Source organism: Pangasianodon hypophthalmus, chromosome 26 (assembly GCF_027358585.1).
Source record: "Pangasianodon hypophthalmus isolate fPanHyp1 chromosome 26, fPanHyp1.pri, whole genome shotgun sequence".
NCBI lineage: Eukaryota > Metazoa > Chordata > Actinopteri > Siluriformes > Pangasiidae > Pangasianodon > Pangasianodon hypophthalmus.
The window spans coordinates 18,729,154-18,749,153 of NC_069735.1; the positions used below are offsets into that span (position 1 = coordinate 18,729,154).

Consider the following 20,000-nt stretch of genomic DNA (forward strand, 5'->3'; position numbering starts at 1 on the left):
TCTGATGATGTGTGTAAATCCTGTTCACTTCAGGATGAAGGAGCACCGCAAGATATCAATAACACATTGCCGAAAATCTGTGGAGTGACATGTCTGTTAAATATTACGGTTTATTTTACATTAAAGTTTGTCACATTCTCAAATTTAGTATTGGGGTTTGTTTTGGCATCTACAGCACTGTGCAAAAGTCTTGGCACCCTATTTGTTTTAGTACAAACTTTGTTATAGATGTTTATTTTCTGACTTCTACATTATTGATTCAGTACAAAACCATTTTAGATTCCAAACATTAGTTTTCCAGCACAAAATGAAATGTTACAGAAAAATGTTTGTATGTCAGTAAAGAAAGCAGCAGATTCCATAAGAGACACTTTTCAGATAAAAACATAATGAAGGCTGCTGGGTTTCGCTGCAGAAATAAGAAGCGAGTCGACAGTCAAAGTCTCCAGAAGAACTGTGGCTGCTTCTGCAAGATGCTCAGTAACACTTCCAGCTCATTTCCTTATAAAACTGCACACACTGCACCTCAGATACTGTTTATTTATTTAAAGTGAAGGATCGTCACATTAAATACTGACTTTGTTTCATTTATTACTGTTTACTGCTCTTTATAGGATTTTTTTAAATGTAGAAACATTTAATTTCATTATTTTTGAAGGCGTCTTTGCTCTACAGCATTTCTTTGCATGTGCCTAAGACTTTTACACAGAACTCTATAATAACAGCTTAACTTTATATCACAGTTTATCACAATATTAATATTTTAAACAAAATGTGTCGTTTATATACTGCAATTGTTCAGCTTCTGTACTTTTCAGGTCAGGTTTTTGTTTTTTATTTTCCATAAACATGACCATGTTACTGTAGCGTAACATTTTACTGTAATATTTTGACTAGAGTGACATTTAATAATAATAATAACAATAATAATAATATGTTTAATTTATCTAATGCCTTTCCAGAGCTCCAGGACGCTTTACAGTAGTGATACAGTGATACATAAACAACGAACCGTCGTGGACAAACACACAGAAATGAAGTCATTAAGGGCGAATACACAGAAACACATTAAGACGAATAACACTGAGAAAACAGACACGTTTTAAATCGTGAGACAGAAGTGATGCTGCGAAGAGTCAGAGCGAGTGAACACCACAATCTCCTGATGAAGCAAGAAGAAAAAGAAAACAAGAAAGAAGGGATGAGAGAGAGAGAAAGAGAAAAGTCAAAACGCAAGATAAGATAAATGAGAGACTTAAAAAAAAGAGAAAGTGAGATGAGCAGATAGGAAGTGAAGAAAAGTTTAAGACAGGAAGTTTAAAAAAAAAATGTATCTGCTCATCTCACTTTCTCCTCTTTTTTTTAAGTCTCTCATTTATCTTATCTTGCGTTTTGACTTTTCTCTTTCTCTCTCTCTCATCCCCTCTTTCTTGATTTATTTTTCTTTGGAAAAAATAAATCCAAGACAATATTTGTAATAGATAAAATATTATAATAATAACAGTGTGATATTACAGGGATATATCATCCATCTGCTTATTGAGACATTGTCTATGTGTTTAAGCTCTAAAGTTAAAGGTTCAATACACTGTGTGTGTGTGTGTGTGTGTGTGTGTGTGTGTAGGTGGGCTTCAGTCTGGCCAGGTCTCGGGTAAACGGTGTGTTTTCATACACAGTAAGTATGTGTGTGTGTGTGTGTGTGTATAGCAATAAAGGCCGAAATATGTCACAGTACTTAAATCCGTTTATTATTGTTAGTAAATAAATGAGCTAAAAGCACAGCAGCACCTCATTAATGAAACCAGAACTGTGTGAAAGTGTGTTTTCTACCGTCACAGACCGAGGACACGGACCAGTGCACTCTGTCCAAAACCAAGAGCGAGGACAATCTGATCCTGTTCATCATCGACCCCAGCAAACTGAGGTAGGAGGGGTGTGTGTGTGTGTGTGTGTGTGTGTGTGTGTGTGCGCGCGCGCGTGTGTGTGTGCGTGTGTGTGTGTGTGAGAAAGAGAGAGAGAGAGAGAGTCAGATCAGGTGTTGTCGCTCACTCAACTCTAATAAACTTGTGTGTGTGTGTGTGTGTGTGTGTGTGTGAGAGTCAGATCAGGTGTGGTCCACTCCGTCAGCTCTAAGAAACTTGTTTGTGTGTGTGTGTGTGTGTGAGAGAGAGAGAGAGTCAGATCAAGTGTTGTTTGCTCTGTAAACTCTAAGAAACGTGTGTGTGTGTGTGTGTGTGTGTGTGTGTGTAAATAAGAGTAAGATCAGGTGTGGTCCGCTTTGTCAACTCTAAGAAACTTGTGTGCGTGTGTGTGTGTGTGTGTGTGCAGTGTCAGTGTGAAGGCATTCGGTGAGAAGGACAGTGTCTTACAGGCTCGGCTGAACAGTGAAGAAAATGGTAAGTCTCTGATACACACACACACACACACACACACACAGGCAGCCAATCAAACGCAGACTGTCACAGATTTATGCAAATTAATTCTGACAATCCAAGTTATTAAGCCAGTCTTCAGCCAGTCATGTGTGCAGGTTGTTATTATTTCGCAGACAGTAGGTTATGTAACATAAATTACAGAAATATCCAACACACGACACTTAAGATTTAAAGCGTTCTTTTAGTTTCAGCTTTGAAATTTCTCGATCTTTTCGCATTGCAGTTAATGAGTTTCACAATATGGTGAAAAACCGAACCCGTGTTGCTTGGATACGTTTTGAAAACGGTCAGGAGTTTATTCAGAGGTCTGTGAATTAAACCTGTTATTGTAGCTATGATTAAAGTTGTATCCAGTTCTGTTTAAGAAAAAAACTTCACCTTCATGCAGATGGTACGGAGCTCAGCGAAGGTTCCCTGACCTTTTTTTTGTTTTTTTTTTTTTTTTGGACTATTCGAAACACTTGGTCCAGCATTTATATTACATAATTCCTGGAAAATCCCACAAGCTGACCTTCTAATTTGTGTTTTAACCTGGAAGTTGATCACCATTCTATGTAGAGACTGAGTGGGCGGGGCTTAGAGAGGGGTTTTTGCTCACTGGTTGTTATTGAAACTCGATTTGTGGGATTTGATTGGGACATGCGTACCAAAGGTGGTGCTATACAGCTTAGAAGAGTCTTTTCTACCCTTTTGCAAATTAAACACGTTGCTCTACAGTGAATCCAGCCTCCTTCACTAGGATTGGATCGTTCCTACTGACAAGCAGTTCAACAACTGAGAAACCAGATTGTCGAAAAAAATGCACATGAATGTTCAGGGAAAGAGATTGGAATATGGATAGAAACAATAAAGGGACATGGGTGACATTTTTGTAATGCTTGATACAGTAGTTAACAATGTTTGTAAAGTCTGATGGCACATTGATCAGGTTTATTGTGAAAACTAGGCTTTGTGTGACCCGTTTCTTTATACTGAGGTTCACGGTAGTGTGTGCGGTACGACTGAGGTAACGTAATAACCGGCAGTTAGAGAGCTACCACCTGTGCAACCAGTGGGGTCGAATATTTGGCTAAAACATTCTGTTTAAAGGTTTGAAGGGGGTGGGGGTTGACTATTTCAGGAGGTTTATTTATTAGAGTTTATTCTGTTTCTCTGTTTTGTTCCTTCAGTCTCTCGGAAGAAAAGAGATGACGCTAAATCAGACCCTAATTCAAATCAAAAGCCTGCCAATCCTGATAAAGTACAGAACACTAACGAGAATAATGCAGACACACAGAATGATGGGAAAGGGTCAGTAGACGCAGAAAGTAAAGATAAAGGGTCAGTAGACACAGAAAGTAAAGATAAAGGGCCAGAAGACGCAGCAGGTAAAAATAAAGGGCCAGAAGACGCAGCAGGAAAAAATAAAGGGCCAGAAGACGCAGCAGGTAAAAATAAAGGGCCAGAAGACGCAGCAGGTAAAAATAAAGGGCCAGAAGACGCAGCAGGTAAAAATCAAGGGCCAGAAGACGCAGCAGGAAAAAATAAAGGGCCAGAAGACGCAGCAGGAAAAAATAAAGGGCCAGAAGACGCAGCAGGTAAAAATAAAGGGCCAGAAGACGCAGCAGGTAAAAATCAAGGGCCAGAAGACGCAGCAGGTAAAAATCAAGGGCCAGAAGAGGCAGCAGGTAAAAATAAAGGGCCAGAAGACGCAGCAGGTAAAAATAAAGGGCCAGAAGACGCAGCAGGAAAAAATAAAGGGCCAGAAGACGCAGCAGGTAAAAATAAAGGGCCAGAAGACGCAGCAGGTAAAAATAAAGGGCCAGAAGAGGCAGCAGGTAAAAATAAAGGGCCAGAAGACGCAGCAGGTAAAAATAAAGGGCCAGAAGACGCAGCAGGAAAAAATAAAGGGCCAGAAGACGCAGCAGGTAAAAATAAAGGGCCAGAAGACGCAGCAGGTAAAAATAAAGAGCCAGAAGAAGCAGCAGGTAAAAATAAAGAGCCAGAAGAAGCAGCAGGTAAAAATAAAGGGCCAGAAGACGCAGCAGGTAAAAATAAAGGGCCAGAAGACGCAGCAGGTAAAAATAAAGGGCCAGAAGACGCAGCAGGTAAAAATAAAGGGTCAGCAGAAATCAAGAATAATGAAAATACGCCTAAAGAAGACGCTCCTGGGAAAGTGGAGAAGACCAAATCTCTTAGCCAGGTGTGTATGAGTAGGAGCTGAAAATATCAAATGTTTTGCCCTTCAGTTCCCTATGTAACCTTCGACCTTCACTCCTGGTCAGGTGACAAGCATGAATGGAGTGTCGTTGGTCCTGAACCAGTATGGAGACACCTACAACTTCACAGTGAGTCCCACCACACCGATTAAAACATGAATAACGGAATAACAATATGTTAGAAATAAACCTGTAGTGGTTTATAACTAGAGGTAAATAACTAGAGGTAAATAGATTAAAGCAGTTTGGTGGCATCTACAGCTGAGGGCAAAAGTTTGCATCCCCCATGCCATGATGGAAAAAGAAAAAAATGTACCACTATTTATGCAGCATATTTACAAAACATGTAGAATTAGTTAAAAGGGTGTGTTTTACATAAATACACCAATCTAAAACCTGTGGCAAAATAAACCAACAGTTTAAAAAGAACCAACAAAAATGAAAATTTCTTTGAATCTTGGTTTTCTGACGTGATTCGAAGAAGTCAGTGTTTGACATCAGGTTTAGATTTTAAATAATAGCATACAGTTAGGTCCGGAAGTATTTGGACAATGACAGAGTTCTTGTGATTTTTCCTTTATACACCACCACAATGGAGCTACCAATATGAAGTCTAAGGAGATCTCAATGCAAGTGAAGGAGGCCATCATTAGGCTGAAAAAAACAACATAAATCTATAAGAGAGAAAGCGAAAACCTTAGGTGTGGCCAAATCAACAGCTGGGTACATTCTTAAAAAGAAAGAAAGCACTAGTGAGCTCAACAACATCGAAAGGCCTGGAAGACCACGGAAGACAACTAAAGTGGATGATCGCAGAGTCCTTTCCTTGCTGAAGAAAAAAAAACCCTTCAGAACATCAACAGAAGTAAAGAATACTCTGGAGAAGGAAGGCGTATCATTGTCAAAATCTACAATCAAGAGACGCCTTCATGAATGTAAATACAGAGGGTTTACAACAAGGTGCAAACCACTGGTAACATTCAAGTACAGGAAAGCCAGATTAGACTTTGCCAGAAAACATCTAAAAAAGCCTCCCATGTTCTGGAATAAGATTCTTTGGACTGACGAAACCAAGATTAACTTGTATCAGAATGATGGAAAGAGAAAAGTACGGTGAAAGAAAGCAACAGCTCATGATCCAAAGTATACCACATCATGTGTCAAACATGGTGGAGGCAGTGTTATGGCATGGGCATGTATGGCTGCCAATGGATCGGGCTCACTGGTGTTTATTGATGACTGCTGAAAGAAGTAGCAAGATGAATTCTGAGGTGTATCGGGCTATACTCTCTGCTCACATTCAGCCAAATGCTACAGAACTGATAGGACGTCGCTTCACAGTGCAGGTGGATAATGACCCTAAACATACTGCGAAAGCAACTCAAGACATTTACATTTACATTTATGGCATTTGGCAGACGCCCTTATCCAGAGCGACTTACGATAGTGCTTTGAAGTCTATCAAAAATACATTCTGATATTGGCTCACTAGGTCACAAACTAGGAATTCCATCAGTCCAAAACTCTGTTGGGGAGTTTTTTTGTTGTTTTTTTTTTTGTGAAAGTGCTAACTTAAGTACTTTATGAAGAGATAAGTCTTTAGACGTCGTTTGAAGACTGCCAGTGACTCAGCTGTTCGGACATCTAGGGGAAGTTCATTCCACCACCTTGGTGCCAGAACAGAGAAGAGTCTTGATGCATGCCTTCCTTGTACCCTGAGAGATGGAGGGACCAGTCGAGCAGTGCTAGAGGATCGGAGGGAGCGTGGTGGCACTCGAGGTGTGATAAGTGCTTTGAGATAAGTGGGTGCTGGTCCGTTTTTGGCTTTGTAGGCGAGCAACAGTGTTTTAAATCTGATGCAGCAGCTACAGGAAGCCAGTGGAGGGAGCGCAGCAATGGGGTGGTGTGGGAAAATTTAGGAAGGTTGAAAACCAATCATGCAGCTGCATTCTGGATCAGTTGCAGAGGACGAATGGCGCTCAGAGGCAGAGCTGCCAGGAGTGAGTTGCGGTAGTCCAGTCTTGAAATGACAAGGGACTGAACAAGCACCTGTGTGGCCTGTGAGGAAAGAAATGGACGAATTCTTCTGATGTTATAAAGGAGAAATCAACATGAGCGTGTCAGATTAGCAATGTGAGAGGAGAAGGACAGTTGATTGTCCATGGTTACCCCAAGGTTGCGTGCGGTAACCGAAGGCGAGATCAGAGAATTGTCCAGGGGGATGAATCACCTGAGATGGGGATGAATCACCTGGGATGAACAGCAGTTCAGTTTTGGTGGGATTAAGTTTCAGCTGATGAGCTGTCATCTGATGAGATGTCAGAGCAGAAACATGAGAGTCTGAGGGAGGGAAGGAGAGGATGAGTTGAGTGTCATCTGCATAGCAGTGGTATGAAAACCCATGTGAGTATATGACCACACCAAGAGATTGAGTATAGAGGGAGAACAGGAGAGGATCAAGTACTGAGCCTTGTGGAACACCAGTGGAGAGTCTGCGAGGAGCATCCCCTCCATGTCACCTGATATGACCGACCTTCCAGGTAGGAAGCAAACCATTGCCATGCTGCACCACTAATTCCTAGGCTCATGAGGGTGGATAGGACAGTCTTGTGGTTCACCGTGTCAAACGCTGCTGAAACGTCAAGGGGGATGAGAACTGAAGACAGTTTGGCTGATCTAGCGGCATGTAGCTTCTCAGTGACGGCCAAAAGGGCAGTCTCTGTGGAGTGTGCCGGTTTGAAGCCAGACTGATTGGGATCTTGGAGGTTGTTCTGTGAGAGATAGCTAGACAGCTGATTATAGACAGTTCGTTCAAGGGTTTTAGAAAGAAAAGAGAGAAGTGATACCGGTCGGTAGTTGCTGATGACAGAGGGATCTAGAGTGGGTTTCTTCAGGATGGGAATAACTCTTGCTCTCTTGAATGAGATTGGGACATGACCAGAGGTTATGGAGCCATTGATGATAGTGGTGATGAAGGGGAGGAGGTCTTGAGAGATGGTCTGGAGCATTGTGGAAGGGATTGGATCCAATGGACAGGTGGTAGGATTGCAGGATAAGATGATTTGCAGGATCTCTTCTGTTGTTAGTTTAGAAAACTGTGTCAGCGAATGAGAAGGAGAATCCTCAGTGTGTGGTGTAGGAGTAGGAGTAGAAGTGAATGTCTGGCAGATTTTTCTAATCTTCTCATCATAAAAAGTGGCAAATTCTTCAGCAGTAAGGGAGGATGGAGCAGGAGGAGCTAGAGGGTTGAGTAGTGAAGAAAAGATGTTGTGGAGCTTGCAAGGATCTTGTGCAGAGGATTCCAGCTTTTCTTTGTAGAAGGCAGTCTTAGCAGAAGTCACTTCAGATGAACATTTGGACAGGAGAGCCGGGAGGAGTCCAGATCTGAGTTGAGTTGCGATTTCTTCCACTTTCTCTCTGCTGTTCTTAATTCTCTCCGATTACTGTGTAACACATCTGATAGCCAAGGAGCAGGGCTGGAAATCTTCCTGGGTTTAGAAGATAGAGGACAGAGGAGGTCCAAAGATGAGGAAAGTGAGGAGAGGAAAGTGTCAGTGGCTAGCTCCAATGGTAGGGAGGAAAAGGAGTCAGGGACAGGAAGGGATGATAGGGTGCAGGAAGCTAAGGAGGAAGGGGAGATAGAGTGGAGGTTTCTACAAGTGGGAGAGAAGTATTGATGGCTGGTGGTTTTAGGCAGGGTGATGGTGAGGGATACCAAGAGATGGTCAGAGATGTGGAGAGGGGTAGCACTGATGTCTAAAGTAGGAAAGGGGCGGCTGAAGACAAAGTCCAGGGTGTTACCTCCTTTATATGTAGGAGGACAGCTGTCGAAAGTTAAGGAAAAGGAATGGAGAAGAGGGAGAAGGCAAGAGGACTGGAGCTTGTCAGCAGGGAGGTTGAAGTCTCCAAGGACAGTAAGAGGGGTGCTGTGAGTAGAGAAAAGACTGAGGAGCATGTCCATTTCTTCAAGGAAGGTCCCTAGGGGACCAGGAGGTCGGTAGATGACACCGATGAGAAGGTTGACTGGAGAGGTAACTGTAACTACATGGAATTCAAAGGATGAGATGTTGAGATGAGACAGGGAGAGCGGTGTGAAGCACCATCTCCGAGACAACAGCAGACCTGTACCACCACCCCTGCCAGCTTCTCGTGGAGTGTGCGAGAAAGCATAATCAGAGGATAAGGCAGCCGGTGTAGCTGAGTTCTGTGGAGAGATCCAGGTCTCAGTTAGTGCCAAAAAGTCAAGAGAGTAATGGGAAGCTAAAGCTGAGATGAAATCAGCTTTCTTTACAGCAGACTGGCAGTTCCAGAGCCCACCTACCACCACTGTTTGAGATTGAGACAACAGAGGAGGGTAGATGAGGTTATATGAGGTTAGATGCGGCCTCTGGTTTGTGGATGAGAGCTTCTGGGTCTGTGAGAGGCAACAACAGAGATTGGTTTGAGGCACATGTCTGCAGCTTAGTCAGGAGTGGGGTTAGTGAAAATAAAATTGGGAGGGAATGTGTAGTATTTAACTAAAGAAGAATATACACCATTAAAGTTGACACTTTCTAAATTAGTGTGTCTAACTGTTGCAAATTATGTTTTCTGACCGCTACAGACACTAGTGGTGTTTCCTCCTTTATGCGTCAGCATTGACACTAGCGTCTGTAGCGGAATACCTTCAATATATCTTAGTAGGCCCTGCCCACAATTCACACCTTAAGGAAGACTGAAACTACTCTTGATTAGTCACCTGAGAGAACTAATTAGCATAGACTAACAGACACTTCCAAACACCACAACAGAATCAACAATATACAATTCAACAATACAACAATTCTAGTGGCGAGAATCTAGATCCAGCTGAGTCAAGTAGATAGTACACAAAGTCAGAGACTTACCTTACCAGTAGAGAATAAATTCAAGATAGAACTTAAAGCACTTAAAGACTTTTTGAAGGCAAAGAAATGGAATATTTTTCAATGGCCAAGTCAGTGGCCTGATCTCAACCCAATAGAGCTGCTTTTCACCTACTGAAGACAAGACTGAAGGCAGAAAGACCCACAAACAAGCAGCAACTGAAGGTGGCTGCAGTGAAGGTCTGGCAAAGCATCTCCAGGGAGGAAACTGGGCTCCAGACTTCAGGCAGTCATTGACTGCAAAGGATTTTCATCCAAGTATTAAAATTATGGTTATATTAACAATTATGTCACTTTGTCCAAATACCTTTGAGCCCCTGATAATGGAGGTACTTTGTTGAAAATGGCTGTAGTTCCTAAACGGTAAATGCCATATTTTTGAGGAACCTCTTAAAATAAAGCTGAAAGTCTACACTTCCATCACATCCTGGTTGTTTTATTTCAAATCCATTGTGGTGGAGTATAAAGGCAAAATCACAAAAACTTTGTCATTGTCCAAATACTTCCGAACCTGACTGTATGTAGAACAGATATCTTCTTCTTGCATGTTGCGTGAACTGAAGTAATAAATATCTCACTGTCTCTCTTTCTCAGTTTCATATCACTATGGGTGCTCAGGATCAGGGCCTGTACAGTCTGAACTTTCACTACTGCTCCAACAGCAGGCCTGGAGCCGTAAGCCCGTACTCCCTCAGTGTAAGAACACAACCTCAGAACAGCCAAACAACCTCCACACACAACCTGAGAACAACTAAACAACCTCTACATACAACAAACAACCTATACTCACAACACCAGAACATCTAAACAACCTCTACATACAACAAACAACCTATACTCACAACACCAGAACATCTAAACAACCACTAAATACAACAAACAACCTCCACACACAACACCAGAACATCTAAACAACTTCTACACACAACAAACAACGTATACTCACAACACCAGGACAACTAAACAACCACTACACACAACAAACAACCTCTACACACAACACCAGAACATCTTAACAACCTCTACATGCAACCTGTACACACAACAGAACAATTAAACAACCTCTACATACAACACCTAACTAAAACAACCTGTGTGTGTGTGTGTGTGTGTGTGTGTGTGTGTGTGTGTGTGTGTGTGTGTGTGTAGGTGGAGATCAGAGAGAAGAACCCGGATGGCTTTCTCTCGGCTTCTGAGATTCCTCTACCGCGTCTCTACATCAGCATGGCTGCCCTGTTCCTCACAGCGGCCATCATCTGGACATCAACACTGCTCAAACACAAGTACACACACACACACACACACACACACACACACACACCCACACACACACACACACACTCCACACACGTTATCATCAATAGTCAAAACAAAATTTATATACCTATTGCACGACATGTTCACTTAACCCACGGGCCTGTAATCATATGCTCAGTTTCTCTATATCATGTGTGTGTGTGTGTGTGTGTGTGTTTGTGTGTGTGTTACAGGTACAGTGTGTTTAAGATCCACTGGCTGATGGCGGCACTCACCTACACCAAAGCCGTGTCCTTGGTTTTCCACAGCGTGAGTAAAACGCCACCCTGTGACATCACTGCTGTTTAATATTGTCTGTTTTCTGATTGGTTAAAACCCGTCCTCCATCTTCACGCTCATTGCATTCAGCCGCAGAACGTTTTTCCCTCAGTGGTGTAGTGATTTCCTTTGTGCTGATTAAACCCAAATTGACTTTTGTAATGTGTGAATATTTTGGGATGTTTTTATATTTTGTATATTGCAGTTAGATTTTAAGTTAAAGAGTGTTTTTTGTTTTGTTTTGTTTTGTTTTTATTTACATATCTATCATTCAGATTAACTATCACTTCATCAACATGGAGGGGCATCCTATCGAAGGCTGGGCTGTAATGTACTACATCACTCACCTGTAAGTGTGTGTGTAAGTGTGTGTGTGTGTGTGTGTGTGTGTGTGAGAGATCAAGAGAATAAAAATCAGCTGTTAAGCTGTGACTGTGTGTGAATTGTGTGTGTGTGTGTGACATTTCTGTGTGCAGCCTGAAGGGGGCGCTGCTGTTCATAACCCTGGCTCTGATAGGAACAGGCTTCGCCTTCATCAAATACATCCTCTCTGACAAGGAGAAGAAGATCTTCATGATCGTCATCCCTCTACAGGTGTGTGTGTGTGTGTGTGTGTGTGTGTGGTTAATTAGGGGTTTGCTAATTCAAAGAAAAGTTAGCATGAGCTGGCTAAAGGATGGGTTGATCTACAGTGAGAGTAAAAAGTATTTGATCCCTTGCTGATTTTGTTGGTTTGCCCACTAATAAAGACATGATCATTCTATACTTTTAATGGTAGATGTATTCTAACACGGAGAGACAGAATATCAAAAAGAAAATCCAGAAAATAACTTTAAAGAATATATATTAATTGATTTGTATTTCATTGAGGGAAATAAGTATTTGATCCCCTAGTATGCATTAGGAGTTCTGGCTTTCACAGACCAGTTAGACACTCCCAATCAACTTGTTACCTGAATTGAAGACACCTGTTCTAACAAATCACCTGTATGAAAGACACCTGTTCACAGAATCAGACAGATTCCAAACTCTCCAACATGGGTAAGACCAAAGAACTCTCTCAGGACCTCAGAGACAGGATTGTTGACCTGCACAAATCTGGAATGGGCTACAAAAACATTAGCAAGATGCTGGGTATTAAAGTAACAACCATTGGTGCAATTGTGAGAAAATTTAAGAAGTATAACATGACCATCAGTAGACCTCGGTCTGGTGCTCCACAGAAGATTTCACCTCGTGGGGTGGCAATGATCATGAGAACTGTGAGAAATCGGCCTGCAACTACACAGCGGGAGTTAGTGAATGACCTCAAGGCAGCTGGGACCACAGTCACCAGGAAAACAATTGGCAACATTTGCGCCGCAATGGATTAAAATCCTGCAGTGCCCGAAAGGTACCCCTGCTTAAGAAGGCACATGTGGAGGCCCGCCTAAAGTATGCCAATGATCACCTCAAAGATGTACAAAGTGATTGGGAGAAGGTTCTGTGGTCAGACGAGACCAAAATTGAACTATTTGGCCTAAACTCTACTCGTCATGTGTGGAGGAAGAAAAATGCTGCCTATGACCCCAGGAACACTGTGCCCACCGTCAAGCATGGAGGTGGAAGCATTATGTTTTGGGGGTGTTTCTCTGCCAAGGGCACAGGGCTACTTCACCGCATCAGTGGGAAGATGGATGGAGCCATGTACCGTGCAGTCCTGAGGGACAACCTCCTCCCCTCTGCCAGGAAGTTGAAAATGGGCCGTGGTTGGGTCTTCCAACATGACAACGACCTGAAGCATACAGCAAAGGCAACAAAGGAGTGGCTCAAGAAGAACCACATTAAGGTCATGGAGTGGCCCAGCCAGTCTCCGGACCTCAATCCAATCCAAAATCTATGGAGGGAGCTGAAGGTCCGAGTTGCCAAGCGACAGCCCACCAACCTTAATGATTTAGAGAGGATCTGCAAAGAAGAGTGGGCCAAAATTCCCCCTGATATGTGTGCTAACCTTGTGGTTAACTACAACAAACGTCTGTCCGCTGTGCTTGCAAACAAAGGCTGTGCCACCAAGGATTAAGTGCTTTTGGCTAGAGGGATCAAATACTTATTTCCCTCAATGAAATACAAATCAATTAATATATATTCTTTAAAGTTATTTTCTGGATTTTCTTTTTGATATTCTGTCTCTCCATGTTAGAATACATCTACCATTAAAAGTATAGAATGATCATGTCTTTATTAGTGGGCAAACCAACAAAATCAGCAAGGGATCAAATACTTTTTACTCTCACTGTAATTGGTCTGATGGTTGGTTTAATTGGTTGCATTTGATTGGCTGGTTGATTTTCATGCAGGTGCTGGTCCTGTAAGGCATGAAACTGATTGATTGACAGATTGATTTATTGATTGATTAATGGATCAAATGTCAAATTGAATAGCACATTGATTGATTAATGGATTGATTGATTGGTTAACAGATTGAATGACTGATTGATTGATTAACTGATTGATTGATTGACTGAATGACAGATTGAATGACAGATTGGTTGATTAACTGATTGATTAACTGATTTGATTGATTGATTGATTGATTGATTGGTGAACAGATTGAGTGACAGATTGATTGATTAACCGATAGATTGATTGGTTAACAGATTGAGTGACAGATTGATTGATTAACTGATTGATTAACTGATAGATTGATTGTTTGATTAACAGATTGAATGACAGATCGATTGATTAACTGATTGATTAACTGATTGATTGATTGATTGTTTGATTAACAGATTGAATGACAGATCGATTGATTAACTGATTGATTGATGTGCAGGTGTTGGCTAACGTGGCGTACATCATCATCGAGGAGACGGAGGAAGGCTCGAGTGAGTACGCGCTGTGGAGGGAGATCCTGTTCCTCGTAGACCTCATCTGCTGCGGAGCCATCCTCTTCCCTGTCGTCTGGTGTGTGTGTGTTTCAGTAGTGTGTGTTTCAGTAGTGTGTGTTTCAGTAGTGTGTGTCTGAGCTGTTTTAATAATTGTGTGTTACATTGCTGCAGGTCGATTCGACACCTGCAAGAGGCCTCGACTACAGACGGAAAAGGTGTGCATCATTTATTACGAAGCCCCTAGTGTAAATCTGACCTGTCTTTAAGCGTGTGTGTGTGTGTGTGTGTGTGTGTGTGTGTGTCCTGTAGCTGCAATGAATCTGGAGAAGCTGAAGCTCTTCAGGCATTACTACGTGATGGTGAGTGGATCTCTGATCATTTTGTAATAAAAATACACAAACTGAAGCGTACCGTATTGTCCCGTTATGGCAGTTTGTTTATTTACCTGTGTGTTTACGATTGTTAATAAATAATAGTAAATAGGAATATTCTATTGCTCATAATGCAAAATAAGTCTAGTAACGTGTGTGTGTGTGTGTGTGTGTGTGTGTGTGTGTGTGTGTAGATCGTGTGTTATATCTACTTCACGAGGATCATCGCTATCCTGCTGAAAGTCACCGTACCCTTCCAGTGGCAGTGGTGCCAAGAGGTGGGCTCTTCCGTCCCCTTTTAATGATGTCATCACATCTTGTTTCCATATCCGATAGAAAGTTTATCCTGTTTGTCCTGTCTCTCTTTGCAGTTCCTGATAGAGGTTTCCACTCTGGTGTTCTTCGTGTTGACGGGCTTTAAGTTCCGGCCGGCGTCTAATAACCCGTACCTGCAGCTTCCTCAGGACGAGGAGGACCTGGAGATGGACGAAGTGTAAGCACTCGCTCTGTATACTGAGTTTTCCTACTTCCACAAGTTTTCCTAGTTTTTCCAGTTCCACTAGTTTTTCTAGTTTTCCCGGTTCCGCTAGTTTTCCTGGTTCCATTAGTTTCCTAGTTTTCCTGGTTCCGCTAGTTTTCCTGGTTCCGCTAGTTTTCCTAGTTTTCCCGGTTCCACTAGTTTTCCTGGTTCCATTAGTTTTCCTAGTTTTCCCAGTTCCACCTGTTTTTCTAGTTTTCCTGGTTCCGCTAGTTTTCCTAGTTTTCCCGGTTCCACTAGTTTTCCTGGTTCCATTAGTTTTCCTAGTTTTCCCAGTTCCACCTGTTTTTCTAGTTTTCCTGGTTCTGCTAGTTTTCCTAGTTTTCCCGGTTCCACTAGTTTTCCTGGTTCCATTAGTTTTCCTAGTTTTCCCAGTTCCACCTGTTTTTCTAGTTTTCCTGGTTCCGCTAGTTTTCCTGGTTCCACTAATTTTACTAGTTTTCCGGGTTTCCCTAGTTTTCGTAGTTCCACTCGTTTTCCTTTTTCCACTAGTTGTCCCGGTTCCCATACGTTCCTTCAGTGTCCTTTGTGAATCAGCAGCATTACCAGCCTCAGAGTTCTCACTCCTTCCTGATTTTCTCTCGCACTTCTACTTTCACTAGCTCCCCAGTTCCCCTGTAGAACCTGTAGTTTCCCTACATTTCCTAGTTTTCTTTGATCCCTTATTTTTCCTAGATCTCCTGGTTTTTTCAGCGTCACCGTGTCACGTTTTTTTTTATCCATTTATACGTCCCTGTGTGTGTAAAATAATCTCTGTGTCCGCAGGGTGACGGAGTCGGGAGTGTTGGAGGGCATCTCGAAGGTGAAGAAGACGTCCAACGGCCGAGAGAGACATAGAGATTCTGCCTTGTGATGATGACATTCCGGGGGGAGGAGCCTGGACTGTTAAACTCCACCCCCTTTATTCAGCCATTCCGCCTATAGTTGCTTCCAAGACATCTACAGAAGCGATCAGCTATGCAAGAGAGGGGGGAGGAAAAGCAGGGCAGAGTGTGTGTGTGGGTGTGTGGGTGTGTGTGGGTGTGTGTGTGGGTGTGCGCGCGTGTGTGGGTGTGTGTGTGTGTGGGTGTGTGTGCACGAAAGAAAGAGAGATAGGAATTTCTGAACTGTTTCCTTATAAGGAAATCGAATTTCTCCTTTAAAAAAGGGGGACTCGGAGCAGAGCCAAGGGACCGGTTTCATCCATTTATCTTATTTTCTTCACTTTTCCACCATCTGATCTGTCTCACCTTCTCCTCCTCCTGTCTTTCTCTCCTTATCCAAAGAGTTACAATCATTTACAGAAAAGAAAAAAAAAAACTTTATTTAAAGGAACAGTTTAGCCAAAAATGAAACTCTGGTAGTCGATCATCCAAGTGTGCTTCTTTATTTCTCACAGGCGCTACGAGGCTAATGTGCGATGATCTACGCATACAGTTTGCAAAACTGGAGGCTATAGGCTTCAATTAATTGTTAGCATTATTAGCCTCGCAGCAGCGCAAAAATTCGTGATGAAGAGGAAGTTGTAGATGTTAAATTTTTGTTCGAAATGTTCCTTTAACTGTGTTCGCTCTTAATTTAACCAAACGTTTTCTTCTCTTTGTCTGTGTTATTTAACTGATGATTATTTGGCGTGTTTATGGTTTTATTTCTGCCGTTTCTGTTAGCGTGTGTTGAAAAATCGAATATTTTTTGACTTGTCTTGACTCCATCAACTCCTGAACCTCAGCTACAAGGTCTGAGGAGAAGATTTGTGTTTCTGATGTGATCTCGTTAACTCGCCGCCATCTTAAGAGCCGATCCATAACTCCTAAGTTCAGGAGAAGTTCTTTGGTTGACGATCGAATCAGCGTCACTCTAGACCTCACACGAGAGGAGCACAAATTACCCAGAAGGCATTTCTGCATTACAGCACAGTTTCCTTTCAAAAACTCCTCTGTTTGCTGGAACTGCTCCACGTTCCTTTTGCACTAGCATGCTAGCAACGTCAAATAAAGCGCACACCAGCTATGATAGCAAGCTAACATAATCATAACAATCATAGCAGTTGTCATGCCAACTCGTTAGAATGCTCGAGAGGCGATTCTGACGGAGTTGTAGATGTTACACTCTTAAAAAGTAGAAAACAGTATTGAACCCAGAACTCGATTTGCTCCAGGTCCAGAACTGAGTGGATTAAGTCACGCTCCATGACCAGTTTAGAAAATCTGGTTTGATTGACAGCAGTTAGTCCCACCCCTTCATATCATTATGATTTTATTTCCTGGCACAAAGTTGGTCGAGTTATTTTAGTGAAACCATGAAAACACCAAGCGAAAGTTTGAACCTCCATGTTCACTTTGTATCGTCTTTTTTTCGTCCTGTTGTCTTGAGATCATGAGATTGAGATACCAAAAGGCTCGTTCCAAAGTGGACAGCTGAAGACATGACACCTTTTTCAACAGGTACACTTTCGCCCAAGCAATCGCCTCGTTCCGCAGTAAACAAACTAGTTATGCTAGCTAGCTAAGTATATACAAATCCCTGTTTCACTAATTTAAACTCATCAAACAACTAGTTAAATTCGTGACGGCCAATGTGAACATCTCAGCTACCTGTTTACCTCTTTGGCCTTTTAGCTTTTTCAAGAAGACAACTTGTTATCTCTGGATCACCAGGCAATACTAATAACTCATGGTCTTGCTGAACATCTGTAGAACATCTGTAGATGTTCAGCTTCGTGTACTTGGAGATGCTTTGGATTTCAGCTTTGTGTACTTGGAGATCCTTTGGATTTCAGTCTTGTGTACTTGGAGATACTTTGGATTTCAGCTTCGTGATACTTGGAGATCCTTTGGATTTCAGCTTTGTGTACTTGGAGATGTGGCGTTTTAGATGCTGGACCTGCTCGTCTGGGCTGCAGAGGCTCTGATGAGATCACATACCCAACTTTCTAACACGTTTTTAACATTAGTACAGTTGGAGATGGGATACACGGTACCTGTTGGAGAAGGTGTCCTATCTCGTACATGATCTGGTACGGTTTTGACGTCGATCTGAAACAGGGATTTTAGTAATTAACACCTGTATGAAGTGAGACGTTTGTTACATAATAAAGATCTTAATTATGTAACATTTTTATTCCATTTGTGAGGAAAAAATAAGTCTGAATAAATTAGCGTAAATTAAATCACACTGTTACACGTTAGGGGACTCGCTTTAGTCACGACTTGCACATGATCGTTAAGATTTAATTACAGAAAATTAAATAATACAGGTGTTAATGACTATTAGCTATGGGTTATTAATGCTAATAGTTATAGAAGCGACGGCTAACAGCTGCGGCGTTGTTGTAAATGTTTACAGCATTGTCACTCCAAAATAGAGCAATATGACGTCAGGAATAACGACTGATGCAGTTCTAAAATCATATGTTTCTGTTCACGCAGTTTTGGACTTGTGTTTCTGGAGTAAAGACAACATTTACGAGTATTTGTTTATCACGTGTTTGGTTGTTTGTCGTGTTTTTGTGTGTGTTTTCCGTTTCTTTATAACCCTCTTCATCCACTCAAAGCAACTCCTGAGGAACTTCTACGTTTACCATCCAGATGAACCAAGATGGCCGCCGTTAAGGGGCTTGGAGAGTTAAAAGGGCTGTGAATTTTGTAAACACCACTGTCTCGCTGGCTTGTTTTTCCTCGCTAGCTTAACGTGATGGTATTTTGTTCCATTGTAAGGATGACCTTTAAAATAAAACAAAGTTTAAATGTGTTGTGTTTTTACGTAGTGTTTATTTACATGAGGAAAGTTATAACTGTATGTCATCATAACCCTGGTATTCTGCCTGTCAGGATTTTAACTAGTGTTACCATGACGATCTACGAAAAGAAATAAGACCGTTAAACAGAGCCGTGAAGGAAATGTTCACTACGAGACTGATCGCTAACTCGCATCTCGTAGATGTGGTCCTCAGTTGATGCGAGAGTTCTGCTGTCCGCAACGTTGTACAAACTTTTTTATTTGTACATTTTAATTTCAACTCCTTTGGGATCGAATTCTCTGAGAAATCTAATGTTTGTTTATTAAAATCTGTCCAAAGTTTGCACCTTTTAGAGACCCTTTAACAGTGTGCTGTGAAATTATGTTACTTCAAGTAAACCTACATACCTGAAATAGATCAGATTAAAGAGCATGTTAGTTTCATCAACTGCAATAATTAACTCCTCATTGAGAGCAGCATTGATATATTTCACTATCAAGCAATAAATCACAACAAAACATGTTTTGAATGATTCAAGGGCATCCTTATGCTAGTTAGCTGAAAAACACTACTTTTTAGGTCTAATTAATATTTGTGTGCAGGGTTTAACCCACAGCAGCATTACAGAATAAAACTGAAATTATTCAGGCCATTTCAGTGAGTGAAATAATTCCTTCAGCAAGTTTATTACTTAATCAAAGCCAATTCATTTCAAATGCCAAAAAAAGAAGCACTTTTTAAAATAGTGTTATAGTCATATACATCCTGAATAAATTATATTACATTTATCAGCATGTTAACAGTGGTTTATGGACACACACACACACACATCCTGAGAATCATTACAGCTGTCCTCATTACCTTACCTGTTGTTCTCGGGAGCGCGCAAATGCGGTGCGCGTGAGCGCGCAGCAGTGTCCTAGCTCGTGCGCGCGCTTCAGGCAGACTCCGGTTCCAGCTGAACGCACCATCATCATCATCTTCATCTTCATCACCCCTGAACCTGTCAGCATGTGAGTATCCACCGCGTCGTTCTTTATCGATTGCTTGCTTTTTAAACCTGTGCGTTACTGTGTGCTCTTTTTTAAAATATATAGAATATTCAGATTAGACGTTTTAGCAGTAAAAGTGTCGGTGCATGTGTTCATTCTGAAACTGTTAACTCTGTGAACTAACACTCTGACCTGAGCCACTCTCAGACATGTCATCTCCACCCACTGACAGTTTAATCCAAACTTCTAGACTGTTTATCATTAATATATCACTATTCCTGCATGCAGAGGTGGAGATGAGTGCTCAGTTCTGCCTGAGAGAGAGAGAGAGAGAGAGAAAGAGAGAGAGAGAGATGTGTGTGTGTGTGAGAGAGAGAGAGAGAGAGAGAGAGAGAGCGAGAA

At 41.8% G+C, this 20,000-nt stretch overlaps 2 protein-coding genes across 3 annotated transcripts in view; both read left to right on the forward strand.

Moving 5' to 3' along the window:
- The window catches only part of LOC113524905 (protein GPR108), a 23,237-nt gene extending 4,620 nt beyond the window's left edge, over window positions 1-18,617 (forward strand). Inside the window, exons 3-18 of the mRNA XM_053229815.1 lie at window positions 1,625-1,675; window positions 1,839-1,924; window positions 2,329-2,396; window positions 3,605-4,617; window positions 4,700-4,762; window positions 10,132-10,233; window positions 10,687-10,820; window positions 11,028-11,103; window positions 11,388-11,461; window positions 11,589-11,706; window positions 13,925-14,055; window positions 14,151-14,194; window positions 14,289-14,338; window positions 14,545-14,628; window positions 14,722-14,843; window positions 15,654-18,617. Of these exons, the coding sequence (XP_053085790.1) occupies window positions 1,625-1,675; window positions 1,839-1,924; window positions 2,329-2,396; window positions 3,605-4,617; window positions 4,700-4,762; window positions 10,132-10,233; window positions 10,687-10,820; window positions 11,028-11,103; window positions 11,388-11,461; window positions 11,589-11,706; window positions 13,925-14,055; window positions 14,151-14,194; window positions 14,289-14,338; window positions 14,545-14,628; window positions 14,722-14,843; window positions 15,654-15,741 (2,304 nt within the window). The 3' untranslated portion in view covers window positions 15,742-18,617. The remainder of the gene's footprint in view (window positions 1-1,624; window positions 1,676-1,838; window positions 1,925-2,328; window positions 2,397-3,604; window positions 4,618-4,699; window positions 4,763-10,131; window positions 10,234-10,686; window positions 10,821-11,027; window positions 11,104-11,387; window positions 11,462-11,588; window positions 11,707-13,924; window positions 14,056-14,150; window positions 14,195-14,288; window positions 14,339-14,544; window positions 14,629-14,721; window positions 14,844-15,653) is intronic.
- A 147-nt stretch (window positions 18,618-18,764) lies between these two features.
- soul5l (heme-binding protein soul5, like) overlaps window positions 18,765-20,000 on the forward strand; it is an 11,647-nt gene continuing 10,411 nt past the window's right edge. For both annotated transcript variants that reach the window (XM_053229835.1, XM_053229836.1), the window contains exon 1: window positions 18,765-19,619. In XM_053229835.1, coding sequence (XP_053085810.1) covers window positions 19,618-19,619 — 2 coding nt within the window. In that variant the 5' untranslated portion in view covers window positions 18,765-19,617. The remainder of the gene's footprint in view (window positions 19,620-20,000) is intronic.